The sequence below is a fragment of the Canis lupus genome, chromosome 36 (assembly GCF_011100685.1).
Source record: "Canis lupus familiaris isolate Mischka breed German Shepherd chromosome 36, alternate assembly UU_Cfam_GSD_1.0, whole genome shotgun sequence".
Lineage (NCBI taxonomy): Eukaryota > Metazoa > Chordata > Mammalia > Carnivora > Canidae > Canis > Canis lupus.
Window position 1 is genome coordinate 10,869,089 of NC_049257.1, and position 26,257 is coordinate 10,895,345.

Consider the following 26,257-nt stretch of genomic DNA (forward strand, 5'->3'; position numbering starts at 1 on the left):
TCTCATTAAGAAAATAGGAAGTATCTGTTGACACACTTTCTGTGGCAAAATTGGTGATAGATAAATTGATGACAGATTAAAATGTAGCCAGACAAATTATAAGCTGACTTCATTTTTTCAAATATTCACCATTTTGAGTTCTTGATAATATTAATCTTCAGATTGATATGAATTTCTCTCATTATTTAAAAATAATTTGACATTTGTGAAAATGCCTCAGTTCATTCCTTGCAATTTATTCCCTGTAATTCTCCGCAGTGGTGGGGTTTTTTTGCATATGTACTAGAAAAATACGTGGTGAGAGGGCAGTTCCAAGTCTCACTTGGCTTTTATGAAATATTTCATAAAATGGGATCTTATTTAGTTTGCACAGGCATTTTTATTCATGGAAAGTCTGATTGGGATCTTGGCTTGATATTTACATATAGTTTCATGTTTCTGAGGTAAATAATTTAAGGAAATGAAAGTAGTGATGAATCAAGCTGAAAATATTTATCCCTACTGAGCCAAGTGTGTGCATGTGTTTGTCTACACAAACAACAATCCATGTTACATTAGAGAGTGTGAAATTCTGAGTTTATCAACTATAGTACGAGTCTTGACAGTTTATTTTATTTATTTATTTTTTGAGTCTTGACAGTTTAAAGTATTTTTTGATTTACCAGAAAAGTATGAGTACCAGAGTATGCTTTCGGTTTATTTCTAGGTTAATAAGTACAGAGTTGGGTATAAGAGAAGAAAGAATTTAAAACCCTTAGTGTTTAATTGTTTAGCCATACAAAAAAATGAAAACAGAATTCTCGGTGATTAAAGCTTGCATAAACAAATAATAACAGCCAAAACAAAGATTCATCCTTTCTTGTCATTTGAATTGATTGACAGAGAAGAGAAAAATCTCCAACACTATTTTCATTCTAAGAAAGATGGATGACTGGGGAGCTTGAGGCACTAAAGGATACAATTTAAGTAATCTAAGAGTCACAAAAACTGGACATTAGTTAATAAAATATTGAACAAAAATATATTTCTATGAAGGAAACCCTAGCGATTTCAGTCAGTATTCCTGTATTGATTACATAAAATTACTGAGTATGCTGTATTTAATTCTTTCTTGTCTTAAGATAGATATTGCTAATTTGTTAAACATGAAATCCAGAGAAAGTTCAAATAGAAGTACTAGAATTAACATGAAGTGACAAGGTCATGGCTATTAGTTTCACAAAATAAGTTATACGATTCAAGGAGAAAATTATGAAACTTTATAGCCTGAGGCAACAAATAGCTGTAACTAGTTGAACTCAAAATGTTTGCTAATAAGGCCATTATTTTAAGATTTAATAATATCTTAATATATGGTCAATAAAATTTTGGATAAGCATAGTTGGATGAGCTATGCCAAGGAAAGGGTGGGGCCTAATTGCTCATATTGTGCATAGGAATTGAAGCAAGCATTTAGAAAATAGAACTGGGTCATTAAATGTTATTATATATTCCCCTCTTGTTATCCTGACATTATACCAAATAGTAAATGTTTCCCTTACTGTAAGGGAAGTCAATTTTTCTTTTTAATGTTTAATTTTAGAATGTCTTATATAAACTAAGAATAAATTATGAAGAATTAAATGTTACAGCCATCAGTCAATTTAAACTTTTGGCTGAGTTCGAGTGTCTTTTGAGGTGTAGTCAACTTGACATCCAGTCCTAATTTTCAGAAATCTTAAAGCCTCAGACACACTTCTCCAAAACTACACGTATTTTTGCCTCACCTCAAACCATTGTGTTTGACACAGGAGGAATGTCCAGTCAAGTGGACAGGAAAATCCAACTCTTTTTCCAATTACTATTAAGCTTTTTCATTTGTTTTCTATTTGAATTAAGTACTCTAAAATAATAGATGTGAACTCAGTACTTTGGAATTGGAGGCAGAGAACTGATCTGCCAGTTGGAAATAGAATTATCTTATTGCTTTAGCTGTAGAGTCCTTTTGATTCCTTCCCCCCATAGAGATTGTTACGGTTGTTAAAATTTACAATTTAGAGAAATTTTAAATTATGTCTTAATGTCAGACTCCCTAAATATATACTCATAAACTAATAAAAGATTGGAGAAATAGTCTAAGAGAAATGTGCAGGTTTTAATCTTTTGATATTTTACCTCATAGCTCTATACTAGAAAACCAAAGAGATTTGAGAGAATTATCCAAGAATTCCAAATATTCCTACCTGAAGCATCTGTATAGTGTTCTGTCTTCTAGTTAGTTTTGTTATTTTGTTCTAGTCATTTTGTTCATTTTTTAAATTGATGGGATGGGGTCATGCCATTAAATATCACATGTAGAGTAGTAAGAAATGCTATGAAGGTTATTGATATTCCAACCCAAATAATTTTTTTTAATTAAAGGGAAAAATGAGACACTTTGGAAAACTTTGGAATTTAAAAAAAAAATCCCTTTATAAAAGGACAGACTAACCCAGTGGACTCAGAGGTTGTTTGGGTGTTTGAACTAAATCCTCTTTGTCTTTGATAAAGTTGAGTGTTTCTGTAGATTCTTTAGAGTATACATATTATAATCATGTATGCTTTAACTCAACGTTATTTGACATATATAATGTAATTCCTTTCATAGTTTGCAATTTTGAATGATTAATTTCTCTTTTAGAGTTTTAATAATGTTGAAACCATGCTTGAATGATTATTTTTCAAAGTGAGATTTACTAGTGCAATATAGTGACCTTCACTGCTTACCATTCTTACTTCTCACAGGGGTAAAATCAAGCTGGAGCCATCAAGAGTGCCGCTCTGGTGTTTTTTAACCAGCCAGAGGCTCGTGCCACCACTTTTACCCAGGTTACCCAAGCAAGTTGTACATATATAAATATAATCAGTTTCTAAATGAATTTTGACTGGCCTGCATGTTACTCAGCTACATTCCTTGCCCATCCATTGGCAGTAAAATAAAAATATGCACAGCTGCTCTTATGCTGAGTCATATAAAGCATGGTCAGGCAAGTCTGGCAACCCTAACTTTTTTAAAAAAATGATTTAGTTGCTAATCTTCTTACATAGATTTTAATAGAAATTATATTCACTGAAAAATAAAAGTGCATGCCTTTATGGATTATTTAATTTCCATTTAATGCTACAGAATTTTGAACATGCTAAGGGCTTAAAGGAGAAATGGTGCTCTTTGAAAAACTTGCAGAAAAGCTTTTACTTCCCTGTTTTGTTTTATTTTTTTAATATAGCTCCAGTGGTGTACTTTGTTGGTAATTTTTTAAGTGTCATATTAAGTTTTTCTGAAGGGTAATCTGCAAACCAAAGCAATTCCTTATTCATGTTCAAACTGCCTAAAGAGTATTTTAATGTGATAATAATGTAAATGAATTGGAATGTTTATGTTTTGGCTGCTAGTAGCATGGGTACAATTTTTATCTCCTTCATTATAGAGAAAATGGAATTGCTTCATTTAGCAATTGACCAAAATATTTTACACTTAGAACATGATTCCCTTAGGAATTCTGTTGGTATTTACCCCTAAAACCTCTAACTGCAAGGAAAAAATGCCTTTTGTACCCCCAAAAAATGAGAGAATGGTCTTTTAGATGGTATGTTCATTCTGAAAATAGATCTGGAATCTACCTTCTTTACTCTGTTGCTCCTCTGTCCTTTGTGATTTTGTTTTTCCTCGTTTCATCCAGACCCGCTGGGAAACTTTCTCCTGAAAAATATTATTTAAATATTTCATGCACTACAAACTCCTATGGAGGAAGAGAATCATTGTGAGCTCCTTTAGTGTTTTTAAATGAAAGGACTTCTCTTGTCATGTGACCATGGCAATGAGTGTAACCCTCTTTGGGATCCATTTGGTGGACTTTTGCATTTCCTAATGTTGAAGTCATAGTTTTGTACTCAAATATGTTAACCAAATTGGTCAATGCAATTTAATTATTTTCTTAAGGAATGTTAATTAAATACTTTGTCACTTAGGTGCAGTTTCCTTTTCTTCTTGCCATTAAAACTATAAAACAACCCTAACATAAGCATATTGGTCTCTCTGGAAAGGAGCAATGATTGTGTCATTCTCATAGCATTTTTTAATACTTTGGAACAAAATATTCAGTCTCTGGCACTCTAGACTCATGAAAGATAATGCTTTATATTTTTCAAGAATGACATAAAGTGAGACCCTAGATATATAATTGTTCACAACGAAACACAGATATGCATATACACAGGGACTAGAAAGAATTTGTTTCCTATAATATATTAATTCTTCAGTAAAGTTTGGGATTTGACTCCTTAACATAACGGCTTGTTTTTCCCAGGTTCCTTGATAAAGGGAAGGCTAGTTTCCTTATTTTCTGAGTACCCCATTTTCCAAGTTCTGGTATAAAGAGGTATACAAGGAAAGTGATAATCAGATATTTTATCTACCAGTTTATTTAGGAGATTTACCTGGAGTACATGTGATGAAACACAAACTAAGCAGAAACTGGTTTAAATTGACTTCATTTATTCTTAACTCTCATATTATTACAGTTTTCAATTTCCTTGAATATGTTGCTTAGGAAACATTGTCTGCTCCCTAAAAGAGTATACTAAATTGCAATACAAGGGGTAGGAAGAGGGAAAAAGATGTGAGAGAAGGTTTAGTGGGATGGATTCAATAAGAATGCACTTATGATTTTATCCCAGAGAATGATTAGTCCTCAAGGGAAATTTTTCCAGTAGGTTAGTGATCAAGGGAGAAAAAGGCTCTTACTACCCTTCATGTAAGAACTAAGTGGGCTGAACACGTGTATCTTTGTGGCACTATCTGCTGCGGGATGGGCCGATATGGTATAACTGTTACTTTTGCCACACCAAGATACTTTGAATCCAATTTATGGCTTAGAAAATTGTGTAATATACCCATTATAAAGAGAAAAATGATTTCTGGTTAATATAGCATAATACTAATGATACTTTTGATTTTGCCATCTTCCTTGTTAAGATGGCAACACCAACAATCCCTTTCTGCAATTAATGTGTCACCTTGGCCTTAAGCTTATCCCAAAGCAAGCAAGATTATAACTTTCATTGTTCTAGTGATAAGATTTTTCATAGAAAATAACCCAGAACTCCTTAAATATAAATTTGAATTAGAATCCATGTGAAACAAAGGATTGCCATTCTTGGGGGTCAGAATCTTTATATACAAATATTTGATCTAATCTATATTTGAAGCTATTTCGTTCTTTAAAATCCCAATTCCTTTTATTGAATCAGAGTAGAATATACCTCTTTTTTTCTAAATTATATAAAATCTTTACTTATTATATTTCCTTAAAAATATATCTCAATTTTATAATGAGAAACAAGTGTGCCTATGAAAAAATAGCAAATGATGTTTTCTCTCCCTTTTTCGGCTGTGATTAATTATTTTAAAAAATTCTTTTACTTTTTGAAAGACTATTAGTTTGGCATGTCGATGTTTAATCGTAATATATCAATGATATGGAAAGTAAAAGAGATAGAATGTTTAAAAATACAAAATGAAATATTATGTGCCTTGATATTTATTTATTAGATCATTTAGCAAAATATTATTCTGTCTGGCTTAACTCCTATAGGAATCCAGCAGATTTTCATTGGAAGAGCACTGTAATATGTGGTTTTCATAAAAACAAATGTTCATGTAAATATTTCCACTTGAAAGTAAATTATTGCCAATGCTATTCATACCAAGAAACAATTGAGTATTCCTGTTTGATTTGCTATCCTAATATTAGAATACATCATATTTTGTTAAAATTTAACGCGGCAAGGGTATTCTAACAATATCATTTAGCTCATTTATTTCCTGATAAATAAGCACAAAAAAATAAAAAGAGAACTAAACATCTAAATTTTACCAAAGGGAAATATAAAATTTGCCAAGTGTAAAACTTGAAAGTATAGAACTGGTTCTATTTCTAGCCAATTCATATTTTGGTCTCCTACTCATGTGGCATTTTGCAGTGGATGATGCCTGGTTTAGAGCATTTGCAAGCAACTGTTACTTGAAAATTCTTCTTCAAGTACATGAGTTCTACTAGTTCCACATAATGATGTATATTTGGCAGTTCTATTTGATGAATTTGTACCATAGTTATAATTTATTGTAATTATGACCATATCTGAAGCTGGAGTTTTAAAGTTTTAATTTGATTCCTTTGGTTTTTATGGATTCTTTACACGTTATAACTTTTAACCTACATATTTTATATCATAATATTTGCCTCTTATGTAATTTTAAGAAAGCCACTGAATTGATGTTTTCAAGAAAGATTTTATAAGTCAGCTTCTTACCTACATCTCAGTATTGTTTAAAGTTAACTCTTTGTTCATTTACTATTCCAATGAATATTTAGTTCTACTTTACATTAATACATATAAGAATATGAATATAAATTAACTAATACTAAGTTCATGGTCACAAACATGGGAACCAATAATATCACAAGCACTATCTTGAACCTACAGAATTTAACTACATATCACGTCTACTAAATATTTTATATTGATAAAGGTTGGTTTTACTTATGAATCATCAAAAAATTCTCTAGGAAATTCTGCTAAATTGGGTACAGAAAATCTAGAGTCCAGCTACTGACTCACTATAACTTATGACAAGATAATTAAAGCCACATTTCCTTCTCTAAATAGACGCTGGATTGGTTGCTGTTCCACATCAGAGGGAAGATGGAGAAGGAGAAGATTACCTCTCCTTAAAAAGATTCCATTCAACAAGGGAACTACAAATTCACCTTTAAGGAGTTAAAAGAAAGAAAACCTTGTCAGAATGATTCAGTATATATATATATATATATATATATATATTCATATATTCAGAGTGATTCAGAGTTTATTAACTCCGGAGTTAAACTGCAGTTTTCTTTGTAGACTCATTTTAGGTCTGAATAATTGAGAGCCTGATGTTGGGGGAAAAAAAAGAGAGAGAGAGAGAGCCTGATATTGAGACAGCACTCCTAATTCTAAAAGTTACTGGCCATTATTTACACAATTCAGAATCTTAAAGGATTTATGTTACTCTGCACCTAAGTGGAAATATTATTTGTATTCCCTTGAATGTGAAAGTATCCAATAGGAGGTGTCAGAGGTAGTTACTGGGAGGAAAAGAAAAGAGTCCATGCACTGGTCATTTATTCATTTACTCAACAAACATCTATTAAACACAAACATTGGTGATAGGTACCAGGCACACAGAAATGGCAAAAGTAGTATCTTTGCTTCAGAAAATTGAGTCTGGTGTTAAGACTTCTGGAGACAAAATAGTTTCTGGTAACCTGACCTTTAAATAGACAAATATTTGACTTCAATAAAAAGACATTATTTCTATATTAGTAGTGTGGAACTGTACTAAATGGAAGGTATGATAGTTGACGTTACAGGGATCCTCCTGGAACATATCAAACCAACATTCACTGAAATTTGTCATCTGATGACCTTCCAATTCCTGTAAAGAGCTAACCTTCATTTTGTTATGGAGAAGTCTATTCATTTATTCATCTTTAAAATAATATTTATTGAGTAACTGTGACATGCCCAGCACTGATATGCTGTAACACAGTCATTCACTAATGCCAGCCTGAGCATATGAAGTACTCTGAATATGGAGCATCATTTTTTTCCTTGGTTCACACCCAGGTCTTCTCCCAATCTGTATTTACAGTGCTATCCTTTTTCCTAAAACGAATGTTTTCACTTCTTATTGTGGACTATTTGCGGTTAGATTAGGTATGACTAAGCTTCAATTATTCCGATTACCATGTTTCAACATCCTGCAGATAAGATCAGTATCTTCAGGTCCTGAATATGTAACAATTTTATGTGTTTCAGATGAATTGGACTGAGGATAATTTGGTCATTTCTTTATCAATTACATGTATGTGAACACAGCTATATTATCAAAGGATCTAACCAAAAGACAAAGGATAGGAAATTAAAAGTGTAAAAAATTAAAACATAGGTAATAAATATTCCTACTTTGACATTTCATCTTAAAACAAAATTTATGCAAATTTTAAGGACAAAGATATCATAATTATCTGTCTAGTATTGTGATACACCTGGTGAGCAGAAAAAGAATTCAACAAACCTCAAGTATTTTATAATGTATGATCCTTGATTTAACTGTTTTTCAGTAAAATTAAAAAATAGCCCTGAAACTAGTTCTAAGAAGATAGACATATCTAATATTTAGGCTTCTATCACCAATAACGTTAAATTACACAAGACAAAAGCATTTTCAAGCTCATATTTATCATACGTATATAGTTTATTTCAAGAAAATGATTTTCATAAAATAAGGGAACTATCTTCCTGGAGCAGATCCACATAATTCTTAGCTCAAATATGAGTAGAGTGTCTCTAGTACTGACTACAATATCCATCTTGTAGTAGTTCAACATACTTCAGTGTGCATTTTATCATGTGCTTACCTCATCCCCCTTTATAACGTAGCTCTTATCAGCTCAGCCATTTCCTGATGTTATGCACTAATGGTAATAACATTGTAACAGGTCTGAGAATGCTGTGGCCCAAACTACTCTGATTCCATGTGGCACTCATACCTGGCCCTGTGTCATTCCTGCAGCATTATAAGACCAGGCTAAAGACTGGTTACCCCTTTATCAGTAGCTGATCCCTTTAACACCCTGACCTGGCTAAAGTTTGTTGCATGTCAGGATTTAAACCAACTTCTTTCTATTACATTTTTCTTTTGGTGGTATTTGATGTAGCCTAAAGGAAACCAAAACGACTGCCAAAGATTCATTTCTCCCTGTATCAACAGGACAGGTAAGAGTGCCAGAGTAACAAGTAGTTTCCAAATGCACAATGAAGCACAGGAGTGCATTGGCCAAAGAGAATGCAAAATACCAGCTCTTGCTATAAAGCTAACAATGTGCTGCTCTTTTTTGAATTAGAAAACTATAGAATACATTTAATAACAACTAGTGGTATATGTTTTCATGTCAATGAAAAGTGGATAAATTTAGATCGTTGCTGTTTATGTGCATTGGATCAATCTTTTCTGCATTTGACATGAAAATACACTTGTGCAGCTTTCGTTGGTTGGGTCACAATTTTAGAATAAAACAAACCATACTGTTTGTAAGCTAATTTACAAAAGCAAGATTACAGATGACCATATGACTCTGGCAGCTTACATAAGCTCTCCTCAGGATTTTATTTAGAATCTCCATACATGGGCTTAACCAAAAATTATTTAAGTTGTTAGCACCATATTTTTAAATAAAAAAAGATATATGCTGTGGCACTACATCTAATCTTGTGACCCCCACCTCTACTAAAGCGGACTGGCATTATGTTTAAGATATTCTTGAATTACAGATCAAGGAAATGAGTACGGAAGACTTGAGGGCACGCCTTTTGAATTTTTATATTATCGATTAAAGAAAATATTTTAAAAGCTTTTCTGTGGAATTGATTTTCAGAAGCTAAATGCAACTAGTTCATCTGAAGGCAGCACAGTTGATATAGGAGCTCCCGCTGAGGGAGAGCAACCTGAGGTAGAACCCGAGGAATCTCTTGAACCTGAAGCCTGTTTCACGGAAGGTAAGTGGATGCATCGAGCTCACTGGACCTCTCTTACCTCTTTCCTCACCCTCTAATCATCTATATCTATTATCTTGTAAAATATAGGATTTAAGTTATATAATCAGACATTCCTATTTTTGTGCATCCTGTTCAATTAAGAAATGCTGCTAACTATATGGGGGTTTTGGTGGCCTTCTAGAATATCTAATCAGAGAATGCTGACTCAAACATATCTTTAGCCTTAAAAAAAAAAAAAAAGAAAGAAAAAAATTTAAGGTTAAAGAAGTAATATGTTGTTTCCTGTGTTGTCAGTTTACAATGGGGAGTAATTGGTTAAGTGTGCATTTAAAACTGTCCGTGAGTAATGGTTACTTGTATCTGTCAGAATTAACATTTTTACTAGTTCTGAATGATAGTAGATAATAGATAATGAAATGCCAGAACATGATATTGTTTTATAATATGGGACACCATGCCATTGGGGCAATAATATCGAGGATTTTCTAAAGAAAGCTAAAATTGCGTAATTTGACATATGGATCAGTTATCTCTTGAACAATAATGCTGTATATCCAACAACCCAAAACTTCTTAGCATATAGCAAAAAAAAACCATGTATTTTTGCTTACAAGTCCATGGCCAGTTAGATGGTTTTGCTGATCTTGGATGGGCTCTCTTCCGAGCCTGAGGACTGTTGGGCTGACTCAGCTCCACTCCACTCTTATCCTGTCCTCCACACGGTGGCCAGGCATGTTCTTGGGGGTGAAGGCACAGTAGCGAGAGAGGAAACCTAACCACCAAGTCTCTTCTTATGTCAGTGTTGCTTCTGTCCTGTTCACCAAAGCAAAGTCACTTGGCCAATCCACACTGTGTGGGAATGTACCATTAATGATTGAAGAGGCAGAAAAATTTAGTACAATAGCACAAGATATGCAATTCTTTTCATTTCTTATATAAATCCCTGTTGTAGGTATAGAAGCATTTCTCTAAAACTCTGGATATCACTTCACATTTAATTCATTTTTTAGTTAACAGCTATTTAATAATGCATATCATGTCTTAGACTCAAATCAATACCATATAGCAGTTGCTTAAGTACAAGTTTATTTTACAAATAGTGACTGCTTCAGGGACGCCTGGGTGGCTCAGTCAGTTAGGTGTCCAACTCTTGATTTTGGTTCAGGTCGTGATCTCAGGGTTGTGAGATCAATCCCTGCTTCAGGCTCCGCACTCAATATGGAGTCTGCTTGGAATTCTCTGTCTCCCTCTGCCCCTCCCCACCTCCAAAATGAATAAATAAATCTTAAAATAAATAAATAAAAATAAAAATAGTGACCACCTCAAATTGTTACTAATAATGCAATTTTAATACAACTAATTCTAGAAGTGTTTCACTTGGGTTATGCATGTTTACATTAAGAACACTAAAGCTGTTTTAAACTTTAAGCAAATTTTAGAATATATAATTGCACAGATGTTAGAGATCACAGTTGATGTCAATGGATTCTTTCAAGGTTGTTACAGAAGGTGATGCTGCATATACCTATTGATTTTGGACTTTAATACATTTAATGCAAATAAATACCTAAATATTAATTGTCAATTTTTAAATAATTTCAGAGGGAGAGCTATATGTTCAGCTTAATTAATGAGGGAAGTCACTCTACTATTTTCTTCAAAAAGTCTGCATACATTCCAATGCAGTTACTTGATTATGGGAAAATAAATTGGGATCCCTGGGTGGCGCAGTGGTTTAGCGCCTGCCTTTGGCCCAGGGCACGATCCTGAAGACCCGGGATCGAATCCCACATTGGGCTCCCGGTGCATGGAGCCTGCTTCTCCCTCTGCCTATGTTTCTGCCTCTCTCTCTCTCTCTGTGTGACTATCATAAATAAAAAAAATAATAATAAAAAATAAAAATAAAAAAAATAAAAAAAAGAATAAATGACTTCACGAACATTCTAATGGTATATCACAAAAATAATTTTTGTGGTATTATCTTTTACTTTTTACCAGACAATTTCTTACCAGCTCATTTTTAGGGTGATAATATATGCATATATACTATAATAATAAGTAATTATGTAATAATAATTATGGTATTATCAACATTTGTCATTTGTAAAGTTTAAAAAAATTAAGTATGAAATACTATAGAATATATTCTATATAGGATATAGAAAAATTTAACATTGTAAAAAATAATAATGAATAATACATAGATGTCTGCCAACCAACTTTAACACTTTGAATACTTTTGTCGTATTTGCTTCAGATTTTTTATTTAAGAATAAAACAAATACAGATTAGGCCCATTTTGTTCCCCTTCCTTATCTCATTTTCTTCCTTTCTTCTCAGAAATAAACCAGTGCCTCAAATTTGGCATTCATCATTCCTGCTAAAATTGATCTTTTCCTGTTAAACTGTTCTTTTCATCTCATATCCTCTTTAGAGAAAAAAAAAAAACGAATTTTATTCCATTTAATTTAATACAATGAATATTTTCAGGGCATGTAAGTCTTGATCTCTTGGGAATATGAAAAAATATCTTGCCCTCAAAGAAACAACAAATACAATACTATTTATTTATTAGTTGAGAAGCTAATAACATTTTATAACACATCATTAATTTTCATGAAACAAAGGATATGATCTGGCTGAGTGGCATTATAAAGTAGCATCTGATAAATATTTTTTTTTAAAGATTTCATTTATTTACTCATGAGAGACACAGAGAGAGAGAGACAGAGACACAGGCAGAGGGAGAAGTAGGCTCCATGCAGGGAGCCTGACATGGGACTCAATCCCGGGTCTCCAGGATCAGGCCCTGGGCTGAAGGTGGCGCCAAACCGCTGAGCCACCCGGGCTGCCCTGATAAATATTTATACAGTAAAATACTATACTCTTTTCAAGATGAGTTTTCTATTTTTCCATTCATTGAACAGAGCCCTCTTCATGATTAAAACCCTATCTCATGACTCATCTCTTTCCCACCTCCCAGCCTCCCCCTATTCTGTGTGCTGCCAGGTCCTATCAGCTGTAATATCTTCTGATTCCTGACCACTGTCACCTCTATTACCCTTGTTTTTACTTTCTTAGTGTTCAATTGATTGAGTCTCATGGACCCTTAACTTATTTTTCTACTTCTTTTTTTTCTATCCATCCAGTGCCTTGAATAGGCAGGAATCATTCTCAATCAGTGTTCTTATCAGGTATATCTCCACAACTCTCAAATAAATCCTTCAGTGTTTTACTCATCGGACAGCATATAAAATCTAAATTTTCCAGTTGACTCACTCAGGTCCTTTTTTCAGATAGGCTCTGTTTTTTTCTAATCTTGACTGCTAATTCTCTCCTCATGCAACTTCTAGACCTATCATTAAGTTTTACTGATGTCATTATTTCTCCAGACCTGTTCTTACATATCCCTCACTGCCTAACCTTAAATTCATTTCTTCTATAAAGCTCAATATCAGAAATTAATCTATACCAATCAACTCTTCAAGCACCCTGTTTAATTTATGATTTTTTTTGCTTTCTATAACTATAGAATTTGTGAGCAAAATTCTCCTACTTAAAATGCACACTCCTTTTTTAAAGATTTTATTTACAGAGAGCAAAAGGGGAGGAGGAAGAGGCAGAGAGAGAGAGAGAGAGAGAGAGAGAGAGAGAGAGAGAGAGAAGCAAACTCCCGCTGAGCAGGGAACCTGACAGGGGGCTCATCCCAGGGCCCTGGGATCATGACCTAAGCTGAAGGCAGATGCTTGACGGACTGAGCCACCCAGGCGCCCCCCTCTTTTTAAAAAGATTTTATTTATTTATTTGAGAGAGAAAGAGAAAGAGAGTACCAGCAGGGGGAAGGGCAGAGGGAGAAGCAGACTCCCCTCTGAGCAGGGAGCCCAACATAGGGCTTGATCCCAGAACCTTGGGATCACGACCTGAACCAAAGACAGATGCTTAATCAACTGAGTCACCCAGGAACCCCCCACCAAACACCCCTAAAATGCACACTTTTTAATAGAAAGATTATGTTTACTCATTCTAATATTATTATTTGTCCAGTACAATTCCTTGAATGCAACAGATATTCAGTAGATATTTGTTGATATGCCTTTGGGCTAGTAATCCTACAAATTACACAAAGGTGTTTATGATATTGTTGTTGAAAAAAGCCAGAATTAAAGCAACATATTTAATAATAGTGGAATAATTATATAAATTCTGGTTAAGTCTGGTAATCTTATTTAGAAAATATTGTGCAACTTTTCACAGTTCAATTTACTTACAGTAAAAGGGAAATGTATATATTATACTATTAAGTGAGCTATTTAGATTCAAATGTCCATATATAAATGGAATCATAGGGGATCCCTGGGTGGCGCAGCGGTTTGGCGCCTGCCTTTGGCCCAGGGCGCGATCCTGGAGACCTGGGATCGAATCCCACGTCGGGCTCCCGGTGCATGGGGCCTGCTTCTCCCTCTGCCTGTGTCTCTGCCTCTCTCTCTCTCTGTGACTATCATAAAAAAAAAAAAAAAAATGGAATCATAGGACAAGGTTGATAAAAATATCAACCTTTGGAGATTTTATTTTTCTTTTTGTTTTTCTGTGTGTTTTTCTGATGTAATATAATCCATTACAATAATCACATATACATAAAAAATATTTGTTGAATGAACGATTTAAAAAACTTACAGATGATTTCTATTTGTGTAAGTGGAAGCATCTTTAAAAAGTTATTTACAATGTATCAGATAATAACGTAGATGAGTCCCCTACCAATACAAATGTATATAATCAAAGAGTAATTATTTTTTCTTCATTTACTTTGACTTATTGTAGACTGTGTACGGAAGTTCAAGTGTTGTCAGATAAGCATAGAAGAAGGCAAAGGGAAGCTCTGGTGGAACTTGAGAAAAACTTGCTATAAGATAGTGGAGCACAACTGGTTTGAAACTTTCATTGTCTTCATGATTCTTCTCAGCAGTGGGGCACTGGTAGGTGATGTATGATCTGCTTCTTTACTGAAACTCTTTATCTTTTGCCTCAATTAACCTCTCATTAAATGTTTCTTTAATATGGTGCTTGTGAAGTAAGAGACATGTGATATTCTTAGCACAGGGTGAGCCTCAGTAAATAGCAATTATTGTTGCTATGGAGTAGGTGAATCAAACTCAGGTAAGTGTGGTTTCTTATAATATTGAAAGATTTTTCTGACTTTGAGTCATCAGAGGAGTTCTTCTAAGAGTCATTATGCAGACATGAGATTATCAGCTAAATATCAAACTGCTTAACATAAGCTTCATTTTGCAGGGAATTCACTTGTCTTGTTCATGCTGATTCACTAATGCCAATCACAGTGAGTGGCAAATAGTAGACTGACTTAATTACTGACTAGTAGCAAAGTGAAAGCATTAAAACTTATGTCCAATTTCATTCAATGAAAGGGTCAGTTTGGTCAAAATATGAATTAACATATGAAAGTAATATGACCCATTTTCCCATTTGGTGATACAAATACGGCTGTATTTCTTTTATGTTTTTCAATTAGTCACTGCAGGGTTTGGTGACTTGATTTCATTTGGATTCTAGCCTCGCATCTGAAGGTCTCTAAACCTGTCTCTGATTGACTAAGAATCCTGCATCTTGCCATATACTTGAACAAAGAAGGCAGCCCTTTGTTTTTAATGCCAACAGAGAGGGAACTCTGCAGTCCCACCAGTAACTAATGCCTTTGCTGTTTTAGCTCTTGCTTCTCAGTTTTACCCAGTGAAAGCTCACCAAAGTGCATCAACATGCTGGTGCAGTGCCTGGCTTCTGAGGAGCTTCAGCTTCAGCTATAAATTAAGCTAAAAAAACTTGAGGCCCTTGTGCCCTGATCACAAGCCCAGATCCTCCTTTTCTCCAAAAAAGAAATTTTTCTTTTGTTCTTAATCCAGACCACCAAGTTATCCTAATATTTTTTGTCTATAAGAGGACTGAATTAGAGAAATGATCTTTTCATTCCAGAACACCCAGAGGCTCCTGAAAATGAATTCCCCAAACTGTCCCAAGAACTCTGCAAAATGATGCAGAGGGAGCTTCCAGACATGCACCACACACGTGCCCAGGTTGAGTGGGAGAAATAAAGAGGAGAAAGTGATAATCCTCTGTTCCTCTTTCCTCTCAGACTAGGGAAGTGGGGGTGGGGTGTTGTCTCTTTGCCTTACATCTGCATTACTGAGAGAAAACATTCTAGCATAATGAATAAAGCAGATCTACTCACGCAAGACTTTCTGCCTCCTGCTGTAGAGAGAAGCACCTGACAGTCTCTCAAGATTTTTAAGCTCTTTGGGATAACCTGACACCCTAATTTAAACATTATTTGAATGTGTTGGTTGACTGAAGTGTGCATGCAGGTAACCACAAACACGATGCCACCATGGGAACACGAAGCCTTCCAGACACAGGCACCTGAGGAGAGGCTTGCAGCGAGTTTCCTCTATTAAGACATCAATGAGAGATAGTTTATAACAATGAAATTCCATGGAATTTTCTCCCTTACAGGCCTTTGAAGATATATATATTGAGCAGCGAAAAACCATTAAGACCATGTTAGAATATGCCGACAAAGTTTTCACTTACATATTCATTCTGGAAATGCTTCTCAAGTGGGTCGCATATGGTTTTCAAATGTATTTCACCAATGCCTGGTGCTGGCTGGATTTCCTGATTGTTGACGTGAGTGTTCTGCACTTTTGTGTTTCCTTCCATTGGCATCTGATGATAGTTCTAGCAATGGTGCCTTGCACATAGTAGGCACTCAGTAAATGCTTCATGTAAATATAAATGATGATTCCCATTTTCCTAAGATACTCCAAAATGTTTTTACTGATTTAAATTCATATACTTTAATAGGTGAAACAACCAAGTGCTGCCTTACTGTACTTACTGATTTCATTTCAAATTAATATTTAAATACCAAATTATATAGAATAATATATTAATGTAGAAGTTTTACTGTTTTCATCCTTACCTTTGACACAATAACTATATTTAAATTCGTTACGGTTATCTTTGACGTTAGTATTTTTGTCATCACCAGAGCCTATTGAGAAGTGTTTGTCCCACAGATGGATTACTAATTAAAAAGAAACTTGAAAGTCAAAAAAGCAGGAGACACACTTCTTAATTGTATGATGGTTCTATGACTGAAATAGATTGTCCTGGGCCAGTTATTTAAAGGTTTTATTAAACTGTACTGGTGGTGAAAAGAAAGTAAGATAGAGTACCAGAATGTAAATCTTTAAAAAATAGAATACAAGATTTCTGTCTGATTTCTGATGGACAATTTTGAGAAAGATCTCACCTTTTATTCACAAATATAATTTGCGTGTCATCCTTGCGCAGGGGCCATGCTAATCTTCTCTGTATTGTTCCAATTTTAGTATATGTGCTGCCAAAGCGAGCACTATTCACAAATATAAAATCTTAACAGTCGGAGAAGGACAAACATTATATGTTCTCATTCATTTGGGGAATATAAATAATAGTGAAAGGGAATATAAGGGAAGGGGGAAGAAATGTGTGGGAAATATCAGAAAGGGAGACAGAACGTAAAGACTCCTAACTCTGGGAAACGAACTAGGGGTGGTAGAAGGGGAGGAGGGCGGGGGGTGGGAGTGAATGGGTGACGGGCACTGGGGGTTATTCTGTATGTTAGTAAATTGAACACCAATAAAAAATAAATTAAAAAAAAATCTTAACAAAAAAATTAAAAATCACTTCATTTAGTTCTGGAGATTTACTTCTTAAATACCTTTTAAATTAGTATTCCATTGACATGGAATAAAAAGAAACTTAAAGATGTGTCTAGAAAAGACTAGGTAAACCAGTGGGGACAGGGGACAGGCACATGGGGGAGGTGACAGGATAATGTTCACAGCCAACAAAGGAGGGGGAAGATGCTGGAATCTGCAAGAAAGCACAATGTGCTAAGTAGTGCATTTTAAGATAATATTCTGTTGATTGTAATTCCTTGGAAATTGCATACTTTTAACTTGAAATATTTTGATATGTAAAATTTGCATATCATGCTAGCAAAATAAAAAAAAATGGACTCTTTCATGGAGAAAGTTACTTTTTACAGTTTCAAATGAAAAAATATCAACTTTTAATCCAATATGAACTTTCTGATCACCAAACCAAAGAAACAAATTATGAGGAAAAGGGAGTTCTTTGAATTTAAGAGAGAATAATATCTTTGTTATATTTTTTCCTAATCTGCCTATAGCAAATATACTATTAAATATAATATATAAAGGCTACATGCAGAATTACATTAAAAGTTTTCTGGCAATAAAAGAAGACAATAAATAAATAAATACTTAAGACTGCACGTGATTGGATATTACACAATGGAAAAATATACCAAGACTATAACCATTCTTTTATTTTATTTTTTATAATTTTTTAAAAGATTTATTTATTTGCTCTTGAGAGACACAGAGAGAGAGACAGAGGCACAGGCAAAGGGAGAAGCAGGCTACATGCAGGGAGCCCGATGTGTGACTCAATCCCGGGACTCCAGGATCACACCCTGGGCCGAAGGTGGTGCTGAACCACTGAGCCACCGAGGCTGCCCCCATTCTTTTATTTGTATAATTGGATTACGGATGATAATTTTCTTTACTTTCTATATGTGGTTATAATACATTGGTAAATTTATAATAAAAATATCTGATGTATAATGTATCTGTGTAAAATTAAAGGCTAGTAAATCAATATGACCTGAATATAAAGAAATTCTTAGGAGAAATCTAGTTGCCCTGTAGCTGATGCTCATATTACTGAGCCTCTCCTGATATTTACTTTCTTAGACTTAAGAAAATTATTATGACAGTATTAAACTCATCAATACTTTGCTTTATATCAAACATATTCTTGATCATCTATTTTGTTGTGGAAGATACAAATATGAATGTCATTTTCCTGGCTAGTGGGAGCTTACAGTAGACTAGTGAGGATAGATATGTATATAAGGAGATGACATCTGTATTAGAAGTGCCACTCACTTCGGTAAGGAAGGAGGCAAGGCTTTGTGAGGAAGCACTGTGTGAGCTGGAGTTTGAGAGATGAGAATGTCAGTAAGTACACATCTGGGGAGGGACACCAAAGCATGAATACACCAATGCATGCCAAGCAGGGCCTGTTCAAGAAACAAATAATCCTAGAAGGTAAGAACAGTGTCACCGGGCGAGTGAAAGTGTTTTCTGATTGGATGACAAGCTAAGAAAGATGAGTTGGAGAAGAGTTGTAAGAACCCATGATGCCATCCGAAAAGAGGTAAGCCTCTATTCTGGTTAAAGAAGCCACTGAAGCATTATCTATGGAAAGTGACAAGAAAAGCTCACTCTTTTAGGGAGAGAAATTTGGTGCAGTTGTAAATGATGGAATAGAAAGGGGATTTTTTTTTAGAGACCAAAGACCAATTAGGTGATGGCTGCAGGAAAAAGAGAAAGCATAAATGTATCTCCTTCTCACATTTAGCTACTCAAGTCACATCAAATTGGGAGTTTTGCTACTTCTTTTAGTTAGCCAATAAATACTGCCCCTGTTCAGAATTTTTTTTTCTTATGTCCTACTCGTATCCTTCATCCTTTAATGTATGCCTATTTCTTTTTGATTCTGTCTTCAGGGAATATAAAGGGCCCAGGTCCTCATATCTTATATACAGAAAATCTTCACAACAAATGATAATCCAGGAACTTTATTTTTCAATTGTCATTGAAGAGAGAGCTCACAAGGCCTAAAATTAAAAGTTTAGATTTTAGGAAAAAAATATAAACCACTTAAGATAAATTTTTGTAGCTCATTTTTTTTTTCTGCCAAATTTAGGGTTTTTTTTTTTCTATTTCACATTACATGTGCAAGATTAGTTTGAATAAGTTTTGTTGTAAAAATTTTCTGTGCTTTATTTTTCTTAAAAATATTTTTCAATATCCATTAACACCATTCTCATAAAAGCTATGTTACACATCTACTTTTATTTATTGCTTTTGAAATTCAAATGTCCTCAAGGACAAAATACTTTTTCTTAGATTATGTAGTTTTAAAGAGTTTTCTATGTATTTTCAGAGGAAATCAGACATTACTGTGCTACCTATGACAGTGCTTTTCCTTTACAGTTGAGGTTTTAGAGCTTCTATTAACTATATTAGTCCTCTGTAGAAATGACTGAAAACATTGTTCTGGCAATTTCTAATTAGTCATACTAAAATCGCAATTTTTCTTTTTTGGGGGGGAGTGGGAGGTTTTGACCTATTTGACCTAGTTCATGGTTTGATGCCCTCATACTAAAGCTGACAGAAAGACAAAGCCACTAGTCAGAGGCCTAGATCTTTCTAGATGTGTTTGTGTTCAGATTTGCCAGTGGTTTGCTTAGTTCACCTGTGCACTAAGTTTTAATCATCTCCCTTTCAGGTCTGCTAAATAATATGAGAGACGATAAAGGTTTACAGATCTGTAGATGAAGATTGCATTCCAATGGCATTCCTTTTCTTGTTTTACATTTAATTTATAAAAACAACAACAACAACAAACAAACCTGTTCTTGTCAAGAATCTTGAAAAGAAAACATGTATAGCTTCCTCCTCCTAGGTTTATGGTAGTGGTTCTCAAATTGGTTCACAGACCAGTACCTTTAGCCTTACCTGGGAACTTGACAAAATGCAGATTCTCAGGCCCTGCTCCAAATCTGAACCAGACTCTGCCAGTAATCTGGGTTTTCAACAACCCCCCCAGGTGATTTTGATACTCACTAAAGGTTGAGAACTACTGGTTTATTGCACAGAGCGAGGTTGAACAGGGTAAGCATTTTTGTCTGTAAATGAGAAAATTGTGTTGCTTTCTCTGTATAGGTCTCATTGGTTAGCTTGACTGCAAACGCCTTGGGTTACTCAGAACTTGGCGCCATCAAATCCCTCAGGACACTCAGAGCTCTGAGGCCATTGAGAGCCCTATCCCGGTTTGAAGGAATGAGGGTAAGACTGCATGCCTTAGAATTTACTGGAATTAGAACAGAACAGATTGACATTTTGTACCTCAGAAATTCGAAATCCATGGAGAATTTATATCTTATACATTCATACTGACATAACCGATCAATCAATATTTGTCAGACATCCGTAAAGGTGACACACGGTTGGAGACACTCAGAATAGAGTGCCTAAGTGATTGCTTCTAATTAGAAACAATTAGATTGCTTCTAAGTAGATTTTTCACTCTGTGGGAAATCTCTATCATGTTGCATAGACTTCCGATGTGAGTCAAAATTAGTTATGTTCATTCCATTTGTAAATGTGCGGGAAATTCCACCCACTGTAATTTAAAACCCTGAAGAACTCCTCATCATTTCTTCATTGCTCCATATGATGTGTTTGAGACTTTTAAACCGGAATCTGGCCCTTTAGCTTTCAAACACAGGCTGAGGTGGCTAAAAAGTAGGTCAGCTGTGGAAATCTAATACTCAGAAGGTGGTGCAAAGGAACCAGGAGGAATTTGTGCTGCTGTTTGTCATCCCCTGGGGCACAAAACCACACAACCTCAGCACAGAGGAAATGATGACATCCTGTCTCTGTGGATTTAGCTATTCTAAAAGAAACTTTTAGAAAATTGTGCTTTTTCTGATAATTGGAAAATAGTTACTTGAGGACCTTCTCTGAATGGTGCAAACAGAAACCAGAAATCAATGATGCGTGTAGGTGTGTGTGCTCATGGCTACAAAGAAAGGGATCATTAGCGGTTAAATTCTTTTCACTTTGCCAATTTAAATAGCTGTTTTTGCGGTAGTAGTTTTAATTTTAAAAGGGCAATGAAACTTTCACAATAGAATAATTCTCATATTTTCTGTATCAGATTTGCATAGATAAGGACTAGGAACCTAAATTCCTAGAATTCCTTCCATACATCTCGCAATCTTAGAAAACACATGTTTTATTCTTTGCTATCCAGTTTTTGTTTTTGTTTTTTTTTTTAACTCTGTTAACCAGAATCTCCTCTCATTGGCAGAGCATTCTTTGTAGGGAACTTAAAAATAAACTTTCAAGTCTACAAGTACCTCTGAATTATCAGAGTTGAAGTTCTCATAGTAACAGTGTAATAAGTTCTTTAAAAGTTACTTTCATTTAAAAATACTTAAAAATATTATCTTCCAGGTGCCAATTTGTAAATGAGTTGTACCTTTTGCCTAGTACCCTTTGGTATTGTTGTTGTAAGATATCGTTACTCATATGTTTATATGTGTGTATGTACGTATGTGTTTGTATGTACTTTTTATCCCATAAAGGATTTGAGGAAGATTGATGCATGTATTTCTTATATTTTACATGCCTGTTCATTAATAGTTTATTTCTGATTGTAGGTTAGGTGCACTTCACAGAACAAGATTTTTAGCTAAATATTTCCTTGAGGGGTAATTTTAAAAAGTGCTGAAAAATGTTTTCTGAAAGCCCTAGTTAATTGAGAAAGCTGCAAGTAACAAATCCATTAAGTCAAAACCTTGGGCTCAAATTGCAATGCTTTATGAAAATATTCTTCTGAAAGGGATTCCCCAAAGGAGGATCAGAAGAATGAAATAACTTGCCCAAAGGCGCACAGCTAATTTGTGATGGAAACTGGAACATGGAGTTCCTGACTTCCAAACCATTCTCTCCTTGTTACATGTTCAAATTCCATGCTCTGATCTCTCTGCTCCCGACTTATCATGCTTAAGGTGACCCTAGACCACACTGCTTAGGATGGTCCTGGCTGATACTTGCTTTCTCAGAATAATTATTAATAGTGTTCTCTTTTGCCCTGGAAATTGACCCTGAAGTATTATTCTCTTTTACCTTCAGGTTTTGCATAATAAATTTTAATGGTTTGCAAATTCTTAGAAACTGTGATATTCACATGCTGACACTGCTTCTATTGCCATGTCACGACGTGCATTTATAATTAGTTCCATTCTTTGATGAAAATGTGCTGTGTATGTTCTTACTTCTTGAGAAAGTGTTCTACAATATAAAATATATTTTATACCATTCTGAACTTGTAATTGTAAAATTTTTTATTGGAGCTACCGGATACTAGCTTCTGCCCAATATTTAACTTTAGGGACAGATATATTTCTATTGTTTGACTATTGTTCTTTTTCCCTTGTCACTTCTATGCCAGGTTGTTGTCAATGCTCTTCTAGGAGCCATTCCATCCATAATGAATGTGCTCCTGGTTTGTCTTATCTTTTGGCTAATATTCAGCATCATGGGAGTAAATCTTTTCGCTGGCAAGTTTTACCATTGTATTAACTACACCACTGGAGAAATGTTTGATGTAAGTGTGGTCAACAACTACAGCGAATGTAAAGCCCTCATAGAGAGCAATCAAACTGCCAGGTGGAAAAATGTGAAAGTAAACTTTGATAATGTAGGACTTGGATATCTTTCTCTGCTTCAAGTAGTAAGTAACCACTTTATTATTCTCTGTGATGTATTATTAACATGAATCTGAAATCTTCTCTCTTAGTATTTTCAAGTACATACTTCCTCAAGTCCACCTGCCTAGACTCTTTCTCTCTTTCTCATCATTGCTGGACTGCCTTTTCTGCATCATGCTGGTAACTGGACAGGTCTACAAAGTTCATGGTTCTTCACACTATGCATTAGCTACCCCAGCACCAGTCCTTTGTTACTGAGATTCCTGTATAGGTTCCCACTCTCTTACCCCATCCCTATTCTGAACAACATAGAGGCACTGGCACTAGGGTGGGGTTGGAGAAGTGTGTGGGTAGGAGGAGGAATCAATTTCTGCACTCCTCAGCTACCAGATAGCATCGAACCCTCATCAAATCTTCATCCACCCAACTTTCACCACCACCATAACCAAACTCCCCACCTTTACATCTGTTGCACAGACACTTATTCTGATTCCCGCCATTCCTGCCAACTGCTTGACCCCTTCAGATAGGGAGATTGCTCTCCTGGAAATAAAAATCTTCTATCAAGTCTATTATGTCTGTTAAAAATTCATAAAAATCCATTCAACTTCTCAACTAACCACTCCCTGAGATGATCCACCTACATGATACCCAATACTGCATGGATATAGGGGGGAAAGATCCTGTGGCCCTAAGGAACTGAAAACAAATGTGTAAAACTTGTTTTTAGGTGTGCTGTGTCTGCATAAAAACCACAAATATTTAAGAGTAAGTTGCAGTTGAATATGTTTGTTTTCAGATTATGCAACTACTTCATCTTATGGAATAGTTGCCTCAAAATAGTATAATCAACAATATGGAGATTTTTCAAGAACAAATCATCATGATTAGTGATTGGTGATAATACCATTTAAAAAGAATAAGTAGAATGGAAAGCATTAAGATCAAACAATGCAGCATATTTTTCAATTTGGCTGATGCTAGTACTATATACATGGAGCTATTTTATCAAATTTCATGTTATATTCCTATGGGTATATCAGTCAAAAATTGTTGATAACTGTTTTTATCATAGCTTATTGTTATAATCTATCATAATTTAATTATAGATTTATAGAAGAATATAAAATTGAAATATTTTCCATGCATTGAAAAACTTTGCCCAGACTTTAAATACTAACTCCAAACTTTTATATACGTGTTTTTGAATGATTGAATTGGTCATCTGATACTTAATGTCTTTTCTAAGATTATAATTTGTGGGGGGAAAATTAAATGGTATGCCTTTTTTACAGGCCACATTTAAGGGATGGATGGACATCATGTATGCAGCTGTTGATTCACGAAATGTAAGTTGTTTAGAGGGAAGATTGATTTGATCCAATGACTATTTCCACAGTGTTGTAATTTACTAATAAATAAAACAATGGGCCAATTTATAGAAAACATCCATATTACCAAAATAAAATACTCTACCTTGCATTATTTCTTCCAAAATTTGACTTGAGTATTTTTCTCTACTCACTGTAAATCTTCTAGCACAACTTTTCTGGTATCTAGCATGGCACCTGCCACTTAAAAATTGTTGATTTTGCAAAATGAAGCGTTTTATTTTTGGCTCTGATAATTTTTGCCATTTGTGTGTTACAAGCCCTCAACATGCACTTTCTTCATCTGTCACAGATTTCTTCCATCTTTTTATCTTCCCTTTAATAGTAAGAATCCGACTAATGACAGAAAAACAAACAGAAAGCAAACAAAAACTTTACAGTGTTTCTCTCTGAGGAGTGAGATTTTGTGATAGAAGGAAGGGACCTTCACAGTCTGCCTTACACACCTCAGCACTTTCGAAAATTTTGTACAATTTTCACTAATATTTAACAATGGGGGAGGAAATCACATTTTGGTAAAAAGGAGATTGGATTCGGGTAATTTGTCAGAGCATAGTAATTAAATTTAAATTGTTGTTTTCCTAGCACCAATAACTGGGTGGTAACTGAGAAAAAATTCCTGAGTTGTTGTTGTTGTTGTTTTTACTTTGTTAAATAGAGAGAGAGCATGAAAACTAAAAGCCCTGCACTGTATCTCTTGTGAGTACTATCAGGAATCCCAGTTATATGCTTTTTTGAGCAATAATAATAACTTTCTACATATTACTAATCACTCTGCAAAGGGCTTTATTATATCCCACTTAACCTTAAATAACAGTGTTATTGTGTAGTTGATATTAACTGCATTTCACTACTGAAGCAAAGAGGATCAATGTGTTAAGTGGTAGTACCCATTTTTGAACTCACCACAAGCAATGGGCTCATAACCACTTTCTTCTGTTTTTACAGGTTTCCTACCTGTCTTGATGAATTCATTTAGAATTCTTCCTACTTTCCTTAGCAACAACCTGATATGCAACTTTCTTTCAGTATCCTCCTTAGTAACTTAGTGGACAGTATCTGTTATGTGACTCCCCAGTGTTCAAGCACTTTACAAATGATGAAATACAAGTAGACACTAAAAATTACAAAAAGTAATGCTTGCTCTTACTCTCAGTAATTATCAGAGAAGTGCAAATTTAAACCAAAATGTGATATTAACTATACATTTGCCTCTTTGGCAATATTAAAAAGCATGACAATACTAAGTATTGTCAAGGATAAAAAGCAATAAGAACTCTTATGCAATGCTGACAGGAAAATATGGATAAATATTTCTTTTAAAAAGTTGGGCATTATCACATTATTCAATAAAATTCATGATATTCTTTTACCCTACAATTTCATTTTTAACAATATATCCTATAAAAACTTGTGCACATGCATAGCAGAATCTAATGTACAAGAATGAATGTAACTTTTTGAACTAGTAAAATACTGGAAACAACTCAAAAGTTGTAGAAATGGACAAATAATTGAATGTTTCAGTTGAATACATTTTACACTTACATATTATGCACTTTTCTGTATGTATTGTATTTAATTTAAAATGTTTAAAAATATTTTATATCACTGTTCACTATACATACACATAAATGAAATAAAAATCTCATCAAAGAGTAGGTACTTTTACAATATTTGTAATATTTTCCATTTTACTGTTTCATTAGAAAAAAATATCATGTTGGCAATTACTCTCTAAATCGATTTTATGACACAATGGGTCATTACCTGTATCCATTATCTCCTGTGACTGGTTAACTGAGTTGGTTAG

At 34.4% G+C, this 26,257-nt stretch overlaps 1 protein-coding gene and 1 non-coding gene across 5 annotated transcripts in view; one reads left to right on the top strand and one right to left on the bottom strand.

Annotated features, from left to right (window-relative positions):
- SCN2A (sodium voltage-gated channel alpha subunit 2) overlaps positions 1 to 26,257 on the top strand; it is a 134,841-nt gene that overhangs the window by 98,217 nt on the left and 10,367 nt on the right. For all 4 annotated transcript variants that reach the window (XM_038584698.1, XM_038584699.1, XM_038584700.1 and 1 more), the window contains 6 exons: positions 9,501 to 9,621; positions 14,443 to 14,597; positions 16,147 to 16,320; positions 20,499 to 20,621; positions 22,795 to 23,076; positions 24,349 to 24,402. In XM_038584698.1, the coding sequence (XP_038440626.1) occupies positions 9,501 to 9,621; positions 14,443 to 14,597; positions 16,147 to 16,320; positions 20,499 to 20,621; positions 22,795 to 23,076; positions 24,349 to 24,402 (909 nt within the window). The remainder of the gene's footprint in view (positions 1 to 9,500; positions 9,622 to 14,442; positions 14,598 to 16,146; positions 16,321 to 20,498; positions 20,622 to 22,794; positions 23,077 to 24,348; positions 24,403 to 26,257) is intronic.
- LOC119867867 lies at positions 16,945 to 17,051 on the bottom strand. The gene has a single exon (XR_005384917.1). It is a non-coding gene; the product is annotated as a U6 spliceosomal RNA (small nuclear RNA).